The following is a 19,960-nucleotide window of genomic DNA, read 5'->3' on the forward strand; positions in this document are numbered from 1 at the left end:
GACGCGAACAGCTCGGCTGCCGTTACCTTGTTTTCTCAGCTCGTCTATCAGGGCCGGGGTGAATTTGTGGCCGTCCCTCAAGGTCACAAAGCAGTAGAGGCACTCGCCTTTCACTGGGTGGGGGTGACTCACCACCGCAGCCTCAGAAACGGAGGAGTGCTCAACCAGGGCAGACTCCACCTCCGCGGTGCTCAGCAGGTGGCCTGGAAAGAAAGAGGCAGCGCTTGGCTGAGTCCAGCAGCGGCTGGCTCCCTTGCTCCAGGAGGGCTCGCTGCAGAAGGGCCCTGAGAGCAAACAGGGCCCCTAAGCTCCGGTTGGGTGGTCTGTCTGCATGCAGTACAACGGACTCTTGGGAGATTCTGCTCAGAGCCTTAGGGCAGCCCCCACCTCGCTCTGGGGAGACGGCAACATTCCCTTCCTTGTGCCATGTGCCCCACCCCCGGATACATGACAATCGGCAGGAGCTTTGCGTGAACAAAGGGAGAAGCCCAGGAAGCTACATTCTGTCCAGAACACGTGTCTCTGAGCAGGCCCTTCCATGGCTGGGCGAGCTGCCACCAACCACTGGGTGCTGATAACACCTAGCTATCCCACTGGAATTGAATCACACACCGAGCACTGCTACCCATTAGCGATAGGCTGTCACAGAACTGTCGCTGTGTCACACTACGCCCATGGTACAGGAGAATCTGCATTCCTACCATACCCCAGCCAAAGGCATATGGAGCAGGTAACCAACAGGCCACCTCTGTCAGTTCCAGGAGGCAGCCAGGTAGCAGGAAGCAGAGTCTGAAAGTCAATGGTCACTTTAATAGAGCATTTGATGCACTGCACTGAAATCTTACTAGCAAACTTCAGTCAAGCTACTTTGGAGAGGAGCAATTCTGAAGGGCCCTAAACAAAGAGTAATAACCAGCAGCAAGCTGGGGGAGGCACCTAGTGGGCAGTACAGAATTCAGGGGTGCACAGCATGTTAATGACCCTCCCAGATTACATTAAAGCAAAAGCAGAAAAAGAACCAGGGACCTGGTGAGATGAGAAGTGCGGGCAGGATGCTGCATGGAAAGCCAGCTGCAAGACACCAGCTGCAGACAGCACTACTGCCAAAAACGGGCTCGGATCCATAGCGCACAGTGAATTGGAAGCACCTTGCAGTGCGACAGGGCAGCAAAATGGCTGAGGTGATGGTGGGGTGCATACACAGAAGCTAACCGATAGAGCCTAACAAAGTTACCTGACATCTTTTGTTAAAATGAGATTACAAGTTGTGTGGCAAAAGTAATAGTGTTGATGTAACAGACTTAGACATCTGTAAGGCATCTGACTTGGTACCACACGACATTTTGATTGAAAAACTATAAAGATACAAAATAAACCTGGCACACATTAAATGGATTAAAAGCTGGCTAACCAATAGGTCTGAAAATGTCATTGTAAGCAGGTAATCATGACTGAAGGGGTGGGTTTCTAGTGGGGTCCTGCCGAGATTTGTTCTCTACACTATTTAACATTCCAACTATTCTACACTATTTAACATTTCTATCAATGACCTGGAAGAAAACAGAAAATCCTCACTGAAAAAGTTCACAGATGACACAAAAACTGGAGGAGGGGTTAATAATGAAGCGGACAGGTCACTGATTCAGAGTGATCTGGATTGCTTGGTAAGCTGTGCGCAAGCAAACAATGTGAGTTTAAATACGGCGACATGTAAATGCATACATTTAAGTACAAAAAATGTAGGCCACACTTACAGGATGGGGGATCTATCTTGGGAAGCAGTGACTCTGAAAAAGATTTGGGGGTTGTGGTGGATAATCAGGTGAACATGAGCTTCCAGTGTGACGCTGTGGCCAAAAGGGCTAATGCAATCCTGGGATGCACAAACAGGGGAAACACGGGTAGCAGTAGAGAGGTTATTTTGCCTCCTGTATTTGGCACCGGTGCAAACTGCTGCTGGAATCCTGTGTCCAGTTCCGACGCCCACCATTCAAGAAAGATGATGATAAACTGGAGATGGTTCAGAGAGGAGCCATGAGAACGAGTTAAGGGTTAGAAAACCTGCTTTACAGTGATAGACTGAAAGAGCTCAATCGATTTCGCTTAACAAAGAGAAGGTTAAAGGGTAAATTGATCACAGTCTACAAGTACTTACATGGGGAACCAATAGTTAATAACTGGCTCTTCAGTCTAGCAGAGGAAGGTCTAACAGGATCCAATGACTGGGAGCTGAAGCTAGATACATTCAGGCGTCAGTGTTTAACAGGGAGGGGAATTAACCAATGGAACAACTTACCAAGGGCCCTGGTGGACTCTCCATCACCGGCAATTACCAAATCAAGATGGGCTGTTTTTCTAAAAGCTCTGCTCTAGGCATTATTGTGGGGCAGGTCTCTGGCCTGTGTTATACAGGAGACCAGACTGGATGATCACAATAGGCCTTTCTGGCCATGGACTCTATGATTCTATGTAACAACCCACTGTATCATGGAGCAGTAACCCACCTTGGTCTGCTGAGACCTTATCTGGAGTACGATAACCAGCACCAGGAACTGCCTTACAAGAGATGAGGGAAAAAACTGAGGGAGCTAGGGTGGGGGGAATTGTGTTTCAGAAAGGTTTAGAAGAATATCTCTAGCTCAACCAAACGATAGAGGAGTGTGTAAGAGAGAGAGAGATGATAACCAACAACCAGGATCCGAGGGCTCGGCATGCCAGCAAGGAAGGGGTTATTCAGCCTGATACACTGAACGAGGAGCAATGGGATGGAAGGAATTAGAGACATTGACTGAACCTCAGACAAAGCTTCCAGACTGCATGATCTCCAGCCCCGCGGAATCGTCTCCCTGGTGGTATGGAGGCTCCATACCTGGAGACAAGATAAAGCACCAGAGAACAGCTGGGGACAGCCTGCCCTGGCTTTGGGAACAGGGGCTAATTTCACCAGGAGCTTCCCCCTTCCCCAAATGTCTACAAGGCAGATTAACAATGTTATTTACATGGTGCCTTTAATCCACTAGCAGGGAGAGGTAACCATGGTAATTCACCTCACCGAGATCCTAGAGCATTCCCTGCTAGTGCAGTACTCACACTCCTCCAAAGGCAGGCAGGCAGGCAAGGCCCTGCCACAAGGCCAGTCCCTCTGGGTTCAGTGGAAGTGCTCCTGTAAGTGATGCCTCCAGACACCCGGCAGGCGTGACAGTGGGATGTCTCTCAAGTTACGACTCTGGTTTGTATCATGGGCTGAACACACGTCTGACCCTGCTTATTATTGTCCTGTACTGCAGCCAGCACCCTGCTTGGGAAAAGTGTGTGATGCCTCCCTGTAGCGGGGTGGCTACCCCGCTCCTAAAATAGAAGGGGTTAAAAGCAGCCCTGGAGAGGGCTGTGGCTGGGGATGGCTGATTGGGGAAACAGCCGCAGCTGGGCCATGCCTCAATCAGGCCCCAGCTGGCCTGTATAAAAAGGCTGTGAGCCAGCGGCCCAAGGAGTCTGTCTCCAGGCTGGGAGAGAGCAGGGCCTGGCTGCCTGCCCGACAGGGTATTGAGAGTGGTGCAGTGCTGGGGAAGGAGCAGGCTGAGCGGGGGGTGCTCCAGGCTGGCAACTCCCCAGGTCCAAAGCCCACAGAGGTACTGGGAGGCAGAGGAAGGCAGCAGGTCCGAACCCCTTGCTTATGATGAGTAGCCTTTATACAGCAGTCTGCCCCAGGGAGTGGAGGCTTGGTGATGACTGGCAGTAGCCCAGACTGAGGCAAGGTGGGGATAGTGGGTTGGGGGTTCCCCAGGAAGGGGAGACCCAGAGGCAGAGTGTGGGGGTACAGCCAGGGGGCAGAACCCCAGAGAAAGGGGCACCGGGGTCTGTGAGGGTCACGGGGGCCAGAGTTGTGCAGATCACTGGCCTGCAGAGGGCGCTCCAGGCTGGAAAAGGGCTAATTCCCAATGACCAGAAGGAGGTGCTGCAGGGGTGAGTCCAAACCTTTACACTCCTGGAAGAAATATCACTGAGAAGATGGCAATTGAGGGCCACTGACTCCAACTGTCTCAATTACCAGCCCCTCCCCATGGAGCAATGGATCTTCTGCACAGGGACTTGCAGGGTGGGGCGAGTATGCCTGGGGGAGGGAGCTGGAGCGTCCCAGTGGAACACCTGCAAAAGGGACAGGAACTCTAAGAGCAGAGGCGCTGCTCTGAGCGGGAAGCCAACCACTGCCACATGTGTGAAGGCCTGGTAGGAGAGAGAGGGTCGACAGGACAGCTGGAAACTCTGACAAACCTTACCTCGAGTGCGAGATCAGACTGGGGAGGGGGCGTTTCAGGACTTTCGTTATTTTTGGCTCTCGAGCTATTAAGAGTAACGTCACTGTGGGTAAGAAATTCCTTTGCTAAGCCTGGGTTCCTTGCTTTTATGCCTCATTGTCCCTGAAAGAGTTAAACTAGAAGCCCAGCAGGCTCCCAGCCTAGATGGAACTCTAGGGGAGCACGTGTAAGCAACAGGGGAGCTTGGGATGTTTCATCCACCAGATTCCGGATCTGAGTGGTTGGGTGAAGGTGTCCCAGGTCCTCAGACAAGAGTGCACCATAGGGTCCAAGAGCTCGAAACTGTGACTAGTCTCTGCACAGACTCAGCTGGTTTGCAAACATGGGGCCTAGGAAGTGGCTCCACTCACAGGCTGGTGACAGCACAGAGGGACAATAGGCCAGGCTGCAAGAGCTAGTACTTGAGTAAGCCCCACGCATGGCTGGCTACAGACAGTTTACTGGCTGTGTGCTCCCCTTCCCAGTAGCTTCAGCTGAGACTATCCAGCTGCGGCCAGAGGCTGTGCAAACAGCCGCTGGTGTGGGAGTGCCTCATGCTGGGCAAAGCAGAACTTGCTGCCCATGGCTGGGAGTGAGGGGGGATTCCCTCTCCCGCTGCTTTGCAAATGTTGGCTGGAATTTTTAACCTGCACTTTTAAAACCCGTGCCTCCTCTCTCTCCACCACAGCCAAAGGGTTTGTTCTCACCAGAGACGTTGAGCATATCATCGATGCGCCCCGTGATCCAGTAATAGCCGTCCTTATCTCTCTTGCAGCCTACAAAGAACCAGTCACCAGTATGAGAACACAGCGCCAGAACTCAATGCATCTGACAAAGGAGTCCGGGAACAGAATGGAACGCAGCGAGATCCCGGACCCAGGGGCTCTCCCATGCCAGGTGCTGCTAATCCCCAGTGAGCGGAACGGCCCACCAACCCTCCCGCTCAGAAAGCAGAGACACTGAGGAGGCCACACAAGCTGCCACTCCCTGGGACAAGGCTGCTGCTTGAAGTCTTACCATCTCCTGTCACGTAGTACCCTGGGAACTTCTTGAAGTAGGTGGTCTCAAATCGCTGGTGGTTCCTGTACACTGTGCGCATTATTCCAGGCCAGGGCTGCTTAAATACCTGTGGGAGAGGATATAGAGATGTGGCATTAGAGTCAGGGAGCCCCTGGGGTACACAGCCTTACAGCAGCATGAGTTCTTGGCCTAAGTTGTAGGTCACGGTCTCTAATGGGCTTTTACTTACACAGCCAGAGAAAGACAGAGCAGTCTAGCGAGCAGATAGCCATGTCTGTCTCCTGCATTACTCCTGGGCCTATTCACTAGCTCAGCCCCATACTACCCTGTATCCCATCTCTGATCACAGCTGCCGAGAGCAGGACGCCAGCGTATTAACCAAAGTCTCTCAGTGCCCAGCACACAAAGGGCAATATGACGCTTCTACCTTCACATCCCCACCATTGGATAGCCGTTAATTACAGGAAATGAAGAGTGTTTTGCCCCTTGCAGCGAAACCGTAGATTCCAAGGCCAGAAGGGACCATTGTGATCGTCTCGTCTGACTTCTAGAAGGGTGATTCTCAACCAGGGACCCGGGGCCCCTTTGGGGGCTGCAAGCGGGTTTCGGGGGGTCCACCAAGCAGGGCTGGCATTAGACTTGCTGCAGCCCAGGGTAGAAAGCCAAAGCCCCGCCGCATGGAGCTCAAGCCAAAGCCTGAGCACTTTAGCTTCACAGGGTCCCCTGTGGCGTGGGGCCTCACGCAATTGCCCTCCTTGCTACCCCTGGCTTTTATATGCAGAAAACCAGTTGTTGTGGCACACGTGGGCCATGGCATGTTGGGGGGGCTCAGAGAGAGAAAGGTTGAGAACCCCTGTTCTAGAACACGGGCCAGAGAACTCCCCCCAATAATTCCCAAGCCAAATTGGTTAGAAAAACATCCTACCTTGAGCTAAAATGGTCAGTGATGGAGAATCCACCATGACCCTCAGTAAAAGATTTAATCATACAGGGAAGAGCTGCTCCCCCATTATGGCAGACATAAGATCTCCCACGGGGCAGCCAATGTTAGAGAGGTAGGACCCTGCCCTATCAACATCCCAGATGCCCAAACAGTTGCAATCACTGACTTCACCCCAAGCATCGGCTCATGCTGCAGAGAGCTGACGGCTGGGAAAGCCCCATGTCCCCTTGCTCCTGATGGCACATTCTACCACAAACTTCCTAAAGAGGGGAGGATCTCACTAAATAGCCTTTAACCCGCTCCCCCCACATTTGCTTCAATTATACAACAGCTCTGATAACAATCTACAGGGCTCCTACACTGGCGATTAGAGTCCAACGTCATTTCTAATGGCACAAGAGCATCTTGCAGCATAGATGTGAAAGGTGTAACTAGACACGCTTGTGAGGGGATAACCTCACACCAGTTCAGGCCTCTGGCTTGGAACCAACACGCATGTGACTCCTGCTCCCCAGTGGGAACCAGCCAGTCACTTGGTGAGCCTCAGCTTTCCCGCAGCCCTGGTGTAACTGTGACAGGGCTTGGTCCGAGCCCAGGATCAGCTGTTCTTTACCAGGTAGCCTTCTGCTTCTCCCTCCAGCTCCTCCCCGGATTCATCCAGGATAGCAGGGACGACACCAAAGAATGGAAACGTCTGCAGGGGATGTTTGTGGAAAGAGAAAGTTGAACATACGATTAAAATCCCTTCAAACAGACAAAGGAAGGGCAAAGTGAGCCTGGCTTTCGGGAGGGATTCAGTCCAAGTGTCTGCCAGTAACCATGCTGATGGAGCGGTACGTCTCTCGCTAGGCTCCATTATGGCCAGACATCCCCAGGGAATTCACCCCCGCTCAGGCCTGGCACAACCCCTTCCAGACAGTGCTCATGCTGCCCAGGCTTTGGGGAGGGAGCGTTCCCCGCACTGATTATCTAGGGAGTTCAGTATCACGCCTGTGCTGGGCAACGTAGCAAACCAGGTAGTTAGGCAAACGGAGGACCCTGTCGGTGCAAATGGGGCTTTACAGGTGTCACTGAGCCCAGGCCCCACCCCATAGTCACTGCCCCGGAAAAATCCCAGCAGCAGGATTGCACAGAATGGAGCACGCCAGCCACAGGGCACTCGAATGGTTTCTACTCACTGCGGAGCCCGGCTTCATGGGCGTGGCAGCGGGGAGCGGCGTCAGCACATGGCCACCCTGCGGGAGGAAGCAACGGAGATCAGCCATTCACACTGCCTGGCCCCTCACACTTGGACACTGCCTCATAGGCACTGACTCAGTGGATGCTCTGGGGCTGGAGCACCCACGGGAAAAAACTGGTGGGTGCTCTGCACTCCACCCCAGCTCCCCACTATGCCCCCCCACCCCAGCTCGCTTCCGCCTCCTCCCCTGAGCGTGCCTTCCCCGCTTCTCCCCCTAGCTCCCAGCGTAACAAGCTGTGGCAGGGAGGGGGAGGAGCGGGAATGCTTAGGGGAGGAGGCAGGGAAGAGGCGGGGCTGGGGTGAGGATTTGGGGAAGGGGTCCCGTAGGGGCAGGGATGGGGCAGAGTTGGGGCGGGGACTTTGGGGAGGGGTTGGAATGGGGGCGGGGCATGGGTGGAGTCAGGGTGGGCGAGCACCCACCGGCGCCATGAGAAGTTGGCGCCTATGCACTGCCCCGCCCTGGAATGTGCTCAGATGCTAGGCAGCAGCTCTGGGCACGGCAGGAGGCAGGACTGGTGCAGAGGCAGGACGTGTGGCAGGGAGTAATGCATTGGGGCAGCTTGGCAGGAGACAAGAAACAGAGGGAGGAGTGCGGGGGCACAGTGGCGTATGGGCTGAGGAGAGGCAGGTGGGAAGCCTGGAGAGCATTGACAGCGGCCAGCTGGACACTATAGGAACAGGAGGCCAGAGAGCCTGGTCTCCTACCCCAGCCAGCCCCTAGCAGTGCCCGTCTGAGAGGCAGGCCCCATACTGCTCTGTAATCAGAGATGCACCCGGCAGGGGAGGTAACAGGAACAAGCTCTCCACTCATCCCAGCCTCCATGGGAGCATGTGTGGCAGTGCCCCCGCTCCCTGAGCTCCCGGGAAGGTTAGACCCCACTGCGCGGACACTACCCTGCAGCAAGCCTGCAGAGCAGCCTGGCACCTCGAAGGCACCGAAGTGGGGCAGCGCCTGGCACCCTTAGAGGTTTCAGAGCTCCCAGGGCTCCCTGCTCTCTCCCAAGGGGGGTAGGAGGGTCTGAGGAGAGCTGGCAGCGAGGAACTCACAGTCTCTGTCTGCCAGAAGGTATCCACGATGGGACACCTCTCTTCTCCAACCACCTGATAGTACCACAGCCAGGCTTCGGGATTGATGGGCTCCCCAACCGTCCCCAGCACTTTCAAGGATTTCCTGCTGTACCTGCAGTGAGAAGCAGTGGGTTTCACACATGCGCACGTGCTCTCAGCCTGGACCAGGCCACAGGGAGACTGGCTCGTAGCCCTGTCTGTGAGCTTGCCCAACCCAGACAGCCCACTTCGGCACATGGGATCTCGCGGATCATCCGGTTTGGGTTTTCAAGAAGCTCCTCTAGGACTCAGCGTGTGCAGAGAGGGGAAGTGTACGAAGCAGCAGCAGAGCCAGCCCCTTGGTCTGACCTACACAGTCAGGGCAGCTCAGACAGCAAGGACCAGAGTCACAGTAAATTCTGTGAGCTCAGGGCAACTTCTGTTCCCATCACCCTTCTCAGTCCCTCCACAGTGTCTGGAAACAGCAGGCTGGCAATGCAGGAGCTCTCTGTGCCCAGCACACTCCCCTGCAGTCCCAATCCAGGGCTGATGGGAGTTGTCCTGCTACATAGCCCGGCAATAGCCCAGAACTCTGACATCATAACAAGAGGTGGATGTTTCAGACTCTGCCTAAGACCAACCTAGGGGCAGCGCTGAGAAGTGACATGGGATAAAGCCAGCTTGCCATAACCTACTGCCCAGGGCTCAGAAACGCAACCTGCAGATTCCTGGTGCCCACTTACAAGCACCGTAACAGGAAAGTTCCCCCATTTGTGCAGGCCAGACACAGCATAGACTCACTGACTCAGACTTTACAGCCAGACATGATCTAGTCCGACCTCCTACACATTGCAGGCCACAGAACCTCACCCACCCACCCCTGTAACAGACCCCTAACCTCTGGCTGAGTTACTCCAGTCGCCAGATCACGGTTTAAAAACTTTAAGTTACAGAGAATCCCCCATTTACACTAGTTTAAACCTTCAAGTGACCCAGGCCCCATGCTGCAGAGGAAGGTGAAAAACCACCAGGGTCTCTGCCAATCTGACCTGGGGGAAATTCCTTCCGAACCCCAAATATGGTGATCAGATAGACCCTGAGCACTTGGGCCAGACCCAGGCGCCAGACACCTGGGACAGAATTCTCTGTAGTAACTCAGAGTCCTCCCCATCTAGTGTCCCATCCCATTTGCTGCTCGCAGTTGCAGTTTGGCTACATGCCAGCACAGGCAGTCTCATCAGACCATCCCCTCTGTATACTTATCAAGCTCAGTCTTGAAGCAAGTTAGGTGTTTGCCCCCACTGCTCCCCTTGGCAGGCTGTTCCAGAATGTCACTCCTCTGATGGTTAGAAACCTTCGTCTAAAGAAAATGCTCCAGACAGCTGCTGTTGGGGATCCACAGCCCATCTGCTCAGGGACAGGCGGGCGCTCTCAGGCAACTAGTTCCAAGCCAGTCCTGTACTCCCGGGTCCTACTGCCTTGTGCCCACAGAGCTATTGGGGTCCCTCCCCTGCTGCGGAGCTGTGCTTACTTTTTGACGGGCTCATTGCCGTACTTCATGAGCAGTCGGATGGCTGTGGGCGCAGTGTAAAACTTGGTCACCTGGTACTTGTCAATGATGCTCCACATGCGGCTGACGTCTGGATAGATGGGCAGACCTTCAAACTGAGCGCGAGACAGCACGGTCAGCACAGCCACTGCCCAGCCCTACTTGTGACGGGCCCAGGGGAGAACCTGGCACCCTGCCTTGGAGCCCAGGCAGCGAGACTGAGCACAGCGGGGGCCAGGGGATGGTGGGAGCCCACCTCGCTCCAGGCAGACCAGGCTTTAGGCCAATGGCTGCAAGAACAGAGCAGAGCCTCTGTGCCACCGGGTGAGGCAGGGACCAGGTCTCCTCCATGCTCCGTGTGGTGCTGAGCACAGCCGCGCTTGCGGGCATGAAGCAACAAGAGCAGGTCAGAGGCAGAGATCTAAGGTATCCCCCCCCAGCCAGTGCTCCGACGGCTCCCATGGTTCAGCAGCTCTGCAGAGGCGAGGGCCCAGAGACCGCTGGCGTACAGCCTTAGGTGGGGATTAAGGGAGACTGGAGGAGCAGAGAAAACGCTCTCCATGCCTCCCCTGCTCCTCCCAGTCCCAACCCCCGCCCCACCTTTCCCCACTCCAGAGAGAGCTCCCCCTGCACACCCACAAGGGCTGGCAGGGCTTCCCTCCCAGCAGGCACAGCACCCTCTGCTCCACCCCCTGCTGCCTCTGGGCTCCATGGCTTACCAGCGCCAGGTAGGGACACATCTCCCAGGCAAGTGGGGGAGAAGGCCATGTGCAGACTGGCTCCAGCCAGGACTGCTGACGTGGCCCCTTTTCACAACAGCCACAGCACAGTGCCTCCTGGATGTGGGTCCTGCAGCTCGCCCCCAGACAGGCTGATGTGCTGGGGGCTCAGGCTGACATGACAGGGAAAGCCAGCCAGCCCCGCCATGCCACTGAATGCAGCTAATGCAGGCTATGGGAACAAGGGCCGCAGCACACTTCCATGTTCCAGAATAACACTGCGCCCGAAGGGCGTAACACACAGCCTGCAGACCCTGCCACACTGCTCGGGATCTCACCAGAAAGGAAGAAAAAAAGTTCTTCCTCCTCCTTTTCCCCCCCGAGGAGTCTGGGGACTGACAAATCCCTGCCCTGGTTTTGCTGGGGGGGTTGGGGTGCTGCCAGCCTCTCTCCCAAGCATCCTTCAGGCACTGGAGATAAATGTGCTAGCAAAGCATCACAGCAGCAAGACAAAACCCCTCACAACAGCAGCTCTGCTTTCACACTGTCCCAACACCCTGATTCATTCGCTCTCCCATCCCCGCAGCATCCCCCAGGGCAGACAAGGCCCTAGTTTCTAAGGGCAAACAAAAACCACTTGTTTTATTACTCAAGAATCTCACAAACCAAGCCCTTCCTGCCTTATCACAAAGCAGCAAGAGCAACTGGCACTGGCCTCCTCTGCTTAGCCCTCCAGCGCCACTCTGTGAGGCCTGCCTGCTGGGTGCCTTGCCCTCCTCACAGGGCAGCACTCTGCTATTGCGGCCTCCAAGGCGCTGGTTACCGCACAGCGTGCGCGCTGACTCCCAGGGCGCTTTTCAAATGAGGTAGAGAGAAGAGCGGGTCACGAGGGCAGGGGCTTGTGCTCATTACAGAAACAGACAGATACCAAGGGAGGCTGTTCAGCAGCAGGCTGGTCTCTACCTTCCAGGAGATGCTCCCAGCCCACACAGAACTTACCAATACACTGGTTGCCCCATTTGCCAGAGGTCCGTAAGTGAGGTAGGAGTGGCCAGTTATCCAGCCGATGTCAGCCGTGCACCAGTAAATGTCCTCAGGATGATGATCAAACACATACTTAAAGGTAGCAGCAGTAAAAATCATATATCCACCCACCGTATGCACGACGCCCTGCAACAAGAACACATGATCAGCAGGGGATGCTTCAAAAGCAAAGCCACCCCCAGCCCTCCCAAGCTGACCAGCACCAGACTGGCAAGTACCAGGAACAGGTCTTCAGTGCCTGACCTGGAAAAGCACAGCCCCATCCCAAAGCTACCACCTCTCCAGCTCAGAGCTCTTGCAAAGTGCAGCAGAAAAAACAGAACCGTAAACTAAGTACGTCATAGCGTGCTCCATAACTGAAGTATGAGCATGGTTCATCTCTATCTTCCCCCATGATATTAGAGACACGCCCCTATTACTGGTATCTCTGAGACCTATGGACTAGTTACTGTTACAGACATCATTTCTGGCCAGGGAAGCAATATGAGTTAGCTATTGTGAAAAACACCTTGGGTTTCCCAGTTGATCCACTGGTGTAAAGAATGAACAGCTCATCTTCAGCATCACACCACTCAGGCTCACACTCCTTGCTGGCATTCTTCATAAGCTCATGCCACCAAAGGTCGACATGGGAATTCCATGGAGTCTGAAGAAAAGTGAAAGACAGAGGGGATGATCTCCAAAGGCTGCTAGAGTGGGCAAGCGGAGCACACTGTAGCAGAAGGCTAATCAGCTTGGAACACAGCGCTGCATGTTCCATGCCTCTGAACACACCCCTGCTGCAAAACCAGGCTTCAGAACCACAGCCTCCATTAAAACCAGGGATGTTTCCCACCTGCAGGACTACCAAGAAAACCTTTACAACGCAACCCGAGCGTAACAGGTGCAGTCTGCAAACAACCTGAAACTCCAGACTCACCCCCAACCCCCAAAAGAACTTGGCAGTGCAGTTAGTATCCAAATACCTAGCCCAAGGGATGCTGTGCCAATGGGTATTCGTCAAGCCTCCAGGTTTTACTTTATTGGACACTGCACAGATGCTCAACTGGTCAAAGAACCAGGGGCCGTGCTGCAGCATTTGGGTCCAGTCTGCTGTGGAGGACACAGGCCTCAAGAGGGAGACAGCAGCAACGTGGCTCAAGGCCTTTCCTGGCCATCAGCACCAAGCTGGGAGAGCTAGTGGCCATTAACCTCAGTCAGCTACTGTTCATGTAACTGAATATCTCCCCCCTAAGGAACGCCATCCCTTCCCAGCTACGCATGGACAAACCTGACGCGCTCTCCTACCTTACTGGAGAGGCAGCATTGCACTGCCCTGCATGGAGCTCGGACAGGGCGGGGTGCTGGCCAGTACACAGGAGAAGGGGCAGGGTTAATAGCCAGCTAGAAAGCCAAGCACAACACCCCTTTGTGCTTCCACTGCCCATCAAGCCATAGAATCTGGCCCGGCAAAGACTTGCCCACCTCCCAAGAGCCCCGCCAGGCTGTTCTCAACACAACACTCTTTGGCACTTTGTTCAGTCTAGTTTTAAGATGTCCCAAGTGATGGGGCTTGCAGCCCTTATGGAAACTTATGTTCCACTCACCACCATCACTTAGTTTAGCTATACACAGTTTATCTTTCCACCATTCCTGAGGAGTCAATCCCTCCAGCTCCTCCATTGCGTCTGTGGCTGGGCTCTGGGCCCCCTCCAGTTTGTCAGTACAGGTCTGGGAACATGCTGCTCACAAATGAAAGCAGTATTCCAGGGACAGCTGCCACATGCACAACTTATCTCCCTCTTCTGGGACATGGGGCCTCCGAGCTGCACTGGGGTCTCCCTCAGCAGCCATTTCACCTTGCACACTCGGCTCTGGTCTCCTGACTACGGCTGGGAGGGAGGGAAACCCTTGGCCCATCCTGCAAAGGGTTTTCCATTCTGCCTTGGGATGAAAGCAAAACTGTAGCTGTGAGATTGCCCCCTAGTGCCCTCAGTGCAGCCCTGCACAAGTTTCTTTCTTCGATCCCCAAATAAACTCCACGCAGGGTTCTCCGGTCCAATCACAACAGCCCTCCTTAGGGTTTGATTTACTAACAAAGTTCAAAACTAAACACAAGCGTTTTCTCTCCAGTCAGGTACAGCCCAAACTCCCCGGCTCTGCTCGGAGTACTTCCTGCCCTAGCAGGCTACTCTCAGCTGTTCCCAGCAGCAGCAATTCCCCAGAGGCAGGGATAGAACTTCTTCAAGGGACAGCAGAGAAGGCGGCTGGGCTGCTGTCTGGTGGGAGGAGGAAGTGGATTCAGCATTGTAGGAACATAGGGTTTTGTAGCAATTCCTACAATGGAGTTAAGGTCTAACTTGCCTGAAGCATGAGGGATTATATCCATTATGGTTTGGTCTTGTCTAACGTAACTGAGGAGACCCTCATTACCCACCGTATAGGAATCCTTTGTTAGAGAGACCAGGAGGGCAAGGTCGTATCTTTTATTGGACCAATACCAGATATTCCCTTATCCACCTTGTGTCTCTAATGTCCTGGGACTGACACAGCTACAACTATACTGCATAATCCTTTGTTGGGATTCAGCTATGTCTGTATCTTCCATGGTAGCCTGTGGCAGAGAGTTCCACACATAATTATGAACGAAGTAAGACTATTCCTTTTTTTCCAGTGCTAAACTTGTTGCCTATAAAATTCCTTGAATGATTCCTTGTTCCTCTATTATGAGAATGTGAGATCCTGTTGCCCAATCTCCCTTCTCTATGTTGTCTCTATCACATCCCTTCTTACACATTTCCTCTCTAAACAGTCCTAATCTTTCACAGTCTCTTTATATGGCAGTATATTACTAAGTTTTCCTCGCCCATCTCTGCATCCCTCTCCCCCACATCCCTTCTGCTATATCCTTTTTGAGACAGGCTGATCAGAAGCAAAAATAGCATTCTGGGTGAGGGCAGATCAATTTAAATTTAGATACAATGTTCTTTCCAAGACCTATGATTTCGCTCCCCTTTGAGCAGATAATTTCACTGAGCTGTACACAGAAATGCTTCTGTCTTTCCCTTGAATGATTAGTTAGCTTGGAATCCATCAATGTGTTGGAGAAACTCAAATTATTTTAACCCACAGTATCTTGTACTCATCCTCAGTGGCATTAATATGCTATCACATACTCTGCCCACACTCCTGGCTTTGTTATCAGAGGTCCCTTGGAAGTTCTTCACACACAGTTATTTACATTAGTGAAGACTACAATCTGAAAGTTTTGCCATTTTACTTTCCCTTGTAGAACGGAACTTCATGGCAACCCACTATTAACTTCTATCAATATTGAAAACGCCACATTTATTCCTATTCTGTTTCCTGTGTCAGCCAGTTTCTGATCCATGATAGTACTTTGCCTCTCAGCCCATGACTATTTGGTTTCCTTAATAGCCCTCTCGTGGAAGACTTATCAAAGGCATTTTGAAAGCCCAAATAAGTATCAGTGGGTTCTCCTTTACCTACCATTTTGCTGACATGTTCAGAGTTCTGTTCTGGGGCTGAGACAACAAAGGAGGCATATGATAGAAGTCTGTCGAATCACAAATCAGATGGAGAAAGTGAATAAAGAAATTTTATTTACCCCCTTCACATAACACAAGAACCAGGGGTCACCTGATTAAATTAATAGGCATCAGGTTTAAAAACAAAACAAACAAACTAAAGGAAGTATTTCTTCACACAAGACACAGTCAACCTGTGGAACTAGTTGCCAGGGGATGTTGTGAAGGCCAAAATTACAACTGTGGTAAAAAAAGAACTAGATAAGTTCATGGAGGATATTGGCCAAGATGGTCAGGGATGCAACCTCATGCTCTAGGTAACCCTAAGCATCTAACTGCCAGAAGCTGGGACTGGACGACAAAGAATGGATCACTTGATGATTGCCCTGTTCTCTTCGTTCCCTCTGAAACACCTGGCCCCAGCCACTGGCAGAAGACAGGATACTGGGCTAGATGGACCATTGGTCTGACCCAGTCTGGCTGTTCTTATGTTCTAGTAGATTAGATGCATGAATTTGTTTGTCCCTATTATGTTAATCTAGGCATTGTTATAACTAACTTTAGTGATTGCTTAGACCGATTTACTTGATGCTGAAGCAATGTTCATGCGCCTGATTTTCTGAGTCACCCACAGTGCCTTTCTGAAAGCAAGGTACGTTGGCTACTCTCGAGAAGATGAGCTGATTTTAATAAGTGACTGGTATTACTGCTAGTGGGTAAGCCACATTGTGAGTTCCTTCAGAACTCCTGGATGTATCATCCAGGCCTGGGGACTTCTTGCAATTTAGTAACTAATGTACTTCAGCACCTCTGACCCCTCAGTCTGACAGTGGCTCCTGTCTGTTAACCTAAGGATTATGTCTGGAGTAGCTCTCTCCCCAGCACCCTCCGCAGTGACACTCAGGTAACGATATCCGTGCAAATAGTCATTTAGCTTCTCCGAATTGCTGCTTTTACTCCCTAGTAGTTCAGCAGAACCACCAGCTCGCCCCAAGCTTCCTGCTTCTGCAATATACCTAGAGAATTCCTTCTTGTTTGTGTGTATATCCCTTTGGCTATCCGTTCCTCCAGAGCCCTCGTAGCCCTCCTAGCTTCCCTCTTACATGACATGGCTCATACTCCTTTCTATTGGCAAATCTTGACTTTATCTTGCCAGTTAACCACACTGTGCTATCTTGTCCAGTCTGCTCCCACAGGGCGACACAAGTCCTGCGTGACTCCGTTATGGCGGTTTACTTAACCATCCTGCAAAGTAGAGTAGAGAGATTTCTGAACATTTCCTCCTTTTTGACTTCAGAGCCTTTTTTAGCCACTTCCTCTATTTTTCGATACCCCTTCTCTATAGTTGATGTCACCATGCTAGTTCGGTAGAGTTCTTCCCCTGAGGATGTTGCATTCAATTATACTGTGCTCACTATTACTTGTGGGTCAAGTAGTAATTATAGTTGAGCCAACTCCTGTTTGTTCTTCGGACTAAGTTGAGAGCAGCCTCTGCTCGTATGTGCTCTAGAAATTAGCTAATATAATTCTCTTGGCTTCTTTCCCTCCGCTTGGGACAGGCCGTCTGCTCATTCCCAAGGCTATTGCAGGAATTAGTGAGATACCAGAGAACACAGGGCGACAGCGATGATCTTCAAAACAAAAAGGTGGGATTTTCATAAGGGCCTAAGGGAGGTCAGCACCAAACTCCCATTGACCTGAGCACCGAATTCCCTCAGGCTCCCTCAAGCATCCCAGCCTAAGATCTGGGCAAACCCTCTGTTAATGGAAACAGTAGGTGTGCAGTGTCCACGCCCAGAGTAGCAGCACCTTGCCAGCAGGAACAGGATATCCTGCTGCAGTTTTTCCTGGAGCCACCCTGTGCCTCTTCCTGCCCAGCCTCCATTTACCCATGTCAGCATGCTGATAGGGGCCAGCCAGTACATGAGAGAAGTGGTGAACAGCAAGATAGGCCCATTCCCCTGCTATGTTAATATGGGTGGTAATACAAGGCAAACACCTTATCACCAAAGTGTACACACTATTATAAACTGATAAGAGACTGTATTCCAAGGAGCTGGTGCGAGGGCTGGGTGAGCTCCTGCTTGTTCAGACGAGCCTACTGCTTAACATGGTCTCGCGCACCACACTGTGCCATGGACAGCTGCACTGCCTAGCCACCTCCTTTACGATGCAGAACGCTTTCTGAAGAGCCCCCTTCATCTAGACGGAGCCCTACACGCGAGCTCCTTTTTCACGGAAGTCAGGCATGAAAGCTGCAGGCTCCCTGCTGCACGAAAACCCCTTTCACTTACCCGTGTCCATGTCTGTGAGGTTAGAAAAAACATGACATATGAAAAGGAACATCAGTAAGGGGTTTAGTGAGGATTAGTAGCAGAGCTCTCCTTCCACAGAACAGCAATTGGAAAGTTAACTTCAATTAGTGCCAACTTCACTAAAGGAGGCTAACTTTAAGAACTGTTTTTAAAGGTAAACAGATTAAATGTCATCCAAATGCTGGACACAAGGTGCGTATATCTTCCGTGAGCATGTTGTGTATTGTGCTGCTCTCTCCACACCACTCCACACCATCAAAATATAACTAGGGCTTCTGCACTAGCCATTTATGAAGGGGAAAGAAACAGGCAGGGATATTACCATCAAACAAACCCTGACCCACATTACGAGAGTCTCTAATATTTGTTTCTCCATTTACGCCTCTGCACATTCATGCAACTACAGAAGATTTCTAAAACGTTAACACAACAAGGTTAGCATCCCCACCCCATCCCAGGGGAGTGGTCTGCAGACCCGGGGTAACTACGGCCAAGGGGGTCAGTGAGTCTACCACTAACATGCAACTGCTGGTAACCCGATTAGGAAGATACACGTGGCTGTGCAGACAGAGAGAGAGAGCGGTTAGAGACGTGGAGCACTCAGAGGGAAGCAAAGGGCACAGGCACTGAGAGGAGGAAGCTGCTGCTAGATGTAAATACCTTGGGATGGAATCTCTTTGAGCTCTCAGTCTCTTTTTCCTGTTAAAAATCCACAAAGAGGGTGTGTGAGTTGAGAAGTGGAGGATCCACATTGGGCCTTTGTCCACTTCTGTGCACGCAGGGAGTTTTCCAGGCTAGCGTCAGCAGGCAACACGTTCCTATGTTCAGGGTGACGGACACTCAGCCAGGAGGCACTCTCTGAATGAATGCCTGCCCTTCGTTTCCACTTCAGTTTCACTCCCTAGAGATTCGCCTCTTCTGCTAAGCACTGTGCAGGCCACCACCTCCGAGTGTGCACCCAGCCCGTTGGGAGTAAAAGCACAGACCAGTTACACAGCTATTTAACCCTCACATAGTGTGTTCAGTGCAGGAGCAGCAAGTGCAGGTGGAAGGGGACAGGTATGGACCCAGGACTAAATATCAGCATTTCAGAGAGCGCTTAAATGGATTTACCGGGAGGAAGTGTTGAGTAATGAACAGCACCCCACAGCGTCCATCACCCTTTTAGGATTGACAAATAGTTACTCAGCCCTAGGTTACAGGCACACCCTGACAAGCAGGGCCCAGACAATATGTACCCAGTGTGAAGGCAGGTGCCACCACGGCGAGAGAAAGGACAGACTACAGCCTAGAGATCAGATGAACAGAAGCAGAACCCTAGGCTGCAGTTAATCTATTCATTTAAAATGAAGTGTGCCCACTATTTTCCCTGTATTTAGAACTACCCAGCATGGCTAACAGGCCAGAGTCGCAGTGAAGACCAACATATAGGGCCAGATTGTCAGGAACAAGAGGGGGACATGCTGCCCCCTACAAAACAGTGCTACCATCACAGATCACCAGCATGCCTATCCAACCTGGAGCCTGCACATCCATGCATGCAAATACCTCATTTGCTGTGCACACATTTTTGAAAGGTGCATATGGACCATTACCTTGAAAACATCCCCAAGGAGCATTCACTAAGCCCTCCCCCGGAGCATGAGAGATTGCTTTCCACACTTGAGCGAGCAAGCCTCAAACCTGCAATGTATTCCCACTATTTCTACAATGGTCAGTTACCATGACGACATGTCAGAATAGCAACTCTCCCAACACTCAGTCTCCTACCCAGTCGGGTCACACTTGGGACCGCTGGATTCTCTACCATAGATGTGACGGACAGTACAGGCACTGACCTGTGAAAGCACCTAGCAAACAGGGCAGAAGGAACAGCCTCAAGGCACTAACAGGAGCTTTTGCAATCTTGGGGAACTGGCAAGGAGGGATTCCACCTCCACAAGTGGGCTGTGGTCTCCTTCCAGCGAGAGGAGGCAGAGATGGGTAGCATGTCTCTTGAAGTGTGCATGTGCACAGCATGACTGCACGCCCCCTCAAATACTTGGACACCATGGTCAGAGCATCTCCCTCCTTTTTCAGTCTCCTGCCCTTCACTGGCTTCCACCCCTGCCTGAAGTGTTCTCCAGGCATCTGGCCCCAAGCTCCTTAGTCCACCTTCAGCTGTGCTGGAGAATCGCAGCAAGCTCTCAGGCCCAGCAAGGCCACACTTCACAGAGCTCTCCCACCACAGAGGGAACAGACAAGACTGCACTCAGGAAACA

At 52.2% G+C, this 19,960-nt stretch overlaps 1 protein-coding gene across 2 annotated transcripts in view; it reads right to left on the reverse strand.

Moving 5' to 3' along the window:
• Positions 1-19,960, reverse strand: part of ACSS2 (acyl-CoA synthetase short chain family member 2) — a 72,800-nt gene that overhangs the window by 3,745 nt on the left and 49,095 nt on the right. The window contains exons 8-17 of one of the 2 annotated variants that reach the window (XM_074970343.1): positions 18,360-18,398; positions 12,366-12,503; positions 11,813-11,983; positions 10,077-10,210; positions 8,546-8,678; positions 7,437-7,493; positions 6,872-6,952; positions 5,313-5,421; positions 5,003-5,071; positions 27-203 (exon numbers count right to left, since the gene is read on the reverse strand). In XM_074970343.1, coding sequence (XP_074826444.1) covers positions 27-203; positions 5,003-5,071; positions 5,313-5,421; positions 6,872-6,952; positions 7,437-7,493; positions 8,546-8,678; positions 10,077-10,210; positions 11,813-11,983; positions 12,366-12,503; positions 18,360-18,398 — 1,108 coding nt within the window. The remainder of the gene's footprint in view (positions 1-26; positions 204-5,002; positions 5,072-5,312; positions 5,422-6,871; positions 6,953-7,436; positions 7,494-8,545; positions 8,679-10,076; positions 10,211-11,812; positions 11,984-12,365; positions 12,504-18,359; positions 18,399-19,960) is intronic. The other variant, XM_074970345.1, reaches the window with a different exon arrangement.

The sequence above is a fragment of the Natator depressus genome, chromosome 13, assembly GCF_965152275.1.
Source record: "Natator depressus isolate rNatDep1 chromosome 13, rNatDep2.hap1, whole genome shotgun sequence".
Lineage (NCBI taxonomy): Eukaryota > Metazoa > Chordata > Testudines > Cheloniidae > Natator > Natator depressus.